The sequence below is a fragment of the Neophocaena asiaeorientalis genome, unplaced genomic scaffold (assembly GCF_003031525.2).
Source record: "Neophocaena asiaeorientalis asiaeorientalis breed wild unplaced genomic scaffold, Neophocaena_asiaeorientalis_V1.1 scaffold185, whole genome shotgun sequence".
NCBI lineage: Eukaryota > Metazoa > Chordata > Mammalia > Artiodactyla > Phocoenidae > Neophocaena > Neophocaena asiaeorientalis.
The window spans coordinates 63,201-65,645 of record NW_020171809.1 but is presented as its reverse complement, the minus strand read 5'-3'; the positions used below and the strand labels follow the sequence as shown (position 1 = coordinate 65,645).

General features: G+C 69.4%; 1 protein-coding gene across 1 annotated transcript in view; it reads right to left on the bottom strand.

Annotated features, from left to right (window-relative positions):
• Positions 1-2,445, bottom strand: part of PDCD1 (programmed cell death 1) — a 9,912-nt gene that overhangs the window by 1,752 nt on the left and 5,715 nt on the right. Inside the window, exons 2-3 of the mRNA XM_024759324.1 lie at positions 1,145-1,504; positions 605-790 (exon numbers count right to left, since the gene is read on the bottom strand). Coding sequence (XP_024615092.1) covers positions 605-790; positions 1,145-1,504 — 546 coding nt within the window. The remainder of the gene's footprint in view (positions 1-604; positions 791-1,144; positions 1,505-2,445) is intronic.

Below are 2,445 nucleotides of genomic sequence, written 5' to 3'. Positions count from 1 at the left end.
GAGCCCCGAGGCCCTGCTGCCGGGGCGGGGGTCTCAGGGGTCCCTGGGAAGGGACCTGGGTTGTCTGGTCCCCAGGGGCCCGCCTGGCTTCCAGGCCTCACGTGCGGCCCAGCCCAGTGCCCAGCGCCCGCTCGGCTGCCGCAGCACACACAGCGGGCGCATCATCAGTGATCCCCGCACGTTCTCAAAAATATTTAAAGGCGGAAAGAGCGATTCCCTGGAGCGATGACCTCTCACAGGGGCTTTGCTCTCAGTTGGGCTGCACCCCTACCCCACTCAAGAGGTGGGGTGTCCTCAGCGGTCTCCAGGCGGTGGGGCGAAGCCGGGGGCTCCAGGCCTGCGGTGGCTGTGGCTTTCACCTTGGGCGCCCAGCGGTTAATAGAGCTTTCAGTGTCCTGCAGCCTGAGGTGCAGCCTGAGGTGCCTCAGCCTTGCAGGGGGGCTGCCCTCCCCACTCCCCTGCCTCACACCCCTCCTGAGAGCAGGCACAGGGGTTGTGAGGGGACCACAGACCCTGGGAAGCCCAGTCTGGCCCCTCCCTGTGGGGGGACACGGAGGGGGTAGGAGTAGGGGAGGGGTGAAGGGAGGGAGACTGGGGGCTGCACCTGTGGGGACTGGCGCGGCCTTACCCCGAGTGGCCCAGAGGAAGACGGCTGCCAGGACCCAGGTCAGCAGCAGCAGCAGCAGAGTTCCCAGCAGGACGCTTGTGACGCTGGCGACCAGGCCCTGTAACTGGCCTTCGGGCCTGGGTGGGGGGCTGGGGCGCTCTGTGGGCAGCTCCAGGACTCCCTCTGCAGGGGCAACAGGACGGGAGTCAGAGCCGGGGACCCAGGGCCCTGCCCTCTGCGAGTCCTAGACCTGCACTGACCAGTCTCGCCCAGGCCTGCACCCCGGCACAGCTTCCGAGCACGAGCTCATCCTGAGAGGCGCCCGCCACCGGCCTCTCCCTCAAGGACAGGTGGGTCTGGGGGTGCTTCCAGTCACGCAGAGCCAGGGCCGTGGGTCGCCGTGGTCCTGGGTGTGGGACGGAGCCCTGGAATGGAGCCTGGCAACCCCTGCCCACGATGCCCCATGGCTGAGGCTGCTCCTGCTGGCTGCCCAGACCCCGCCCTGCTCACCCCTGCCCTCGGGTCTGACGCCCTCACCTGTCACCGTGAGCTCCGCAGGCCGGCTCTCGTTGATCTGCGTCTTGGGGGGCAGGTAGATGGCCCCGCAGAAGTAGACGCCGCTGTCATTGCGCTGGGCGGCCATGACGCTCATGTGGAAGTGTCGCCCGCCGGGCAGCGGCGTGACGTGGAAGCGCCGGTCCCGGCCAGGCTGGCTGCGGTCCTCGGGGAAAGCGGCCAGCTTGTCCGTCTGGTTGCTGGGGCTCATGCGGTACCAGTTGAGGACGAAGTGCTCGGGCTTGCTGGAGAAGCTGCAGGTGAAGGTGGCGTTCGCTCCCTCGGGCACAGTGAGCCGGGCCGGGGAGAAGGTGAGGGGGCTCCAGGGCCTGCTGGGGGCATCTGAGGGGTGGAGAGAGGAGCAGTGGGCGGGTGTGCGGAAGGGGTATGGGGACCGCCCACCAGACCCTCCCCGCCCACTCTCCCAGGGCCTGTCTGATGGGAAGGTTGTGCAGTGCTTCTGGGGACGGGTGCTCTCCTCTCACGGGCCGCTCCGGGGTGGGACTGAGACCTGGGGCCAGGCTGCGATCTGGCTCTGACCTCCAGGCCCTCGCTTTTCCCCCTCCGCAGTGGTGGTTTAAGGGCCTTCACCCTCTCCCTCCTTGAGTCCCAGTTGCCAGTCCCCCGCAGGCCTGACCCGCACGCTCCCTGCGCAGGGGGAGGGGGAGGGTAACTGGGAGGCCGGGCTGGGCTGGTGCGGGCGTCCCACGGAGAACCCAGCCCCGTCAGGCTCCAGCTCAGGACCAGCTCAGAGCTGGGAGCCCCCCCTCCACTCTCCCCGTGGGCACTGCTGACTGGGCGTGCCACGACTGGGGACTGGTGCCCAGAGGCCAGCCGAGCCATCGCCCCAGACAAGGCCAGCCGTTGCCTGCCAGGCCCCACCTGGGGATGCCCCGCCACGTGCAGGGGCCCGCCTCGCCGACACACACACGCAGCTCACGTTGGCACACGCACGCACGGGTGTGCACGCCCTCACACCCAGCTCGCTGGCTGGAGGGTTGGGGGTGGGGCAGCACCCCACACAGAGTCCAGGCTGACGTGATGGCCCGGGTCGCAGGGAGGGGCCCCGGGTGGGACCCACATGTGGCCAAACCCACACCCGGTGCTTTAGCCCCTGCGGACGGCTCATGCTGGGAGCTTGCGCAGTGGCCCCTGATATGCACACAGGGGCAGGCCTGAGGCTGCCCCCCCAAGACCCAGCCCCCCTCAGCCCCCTGCCCGCTCCTCCAGGCCGGGGGAACCCAGCCCCTGTGGAGGGGCAGCTCTGTGCAGGACTGGCGGTT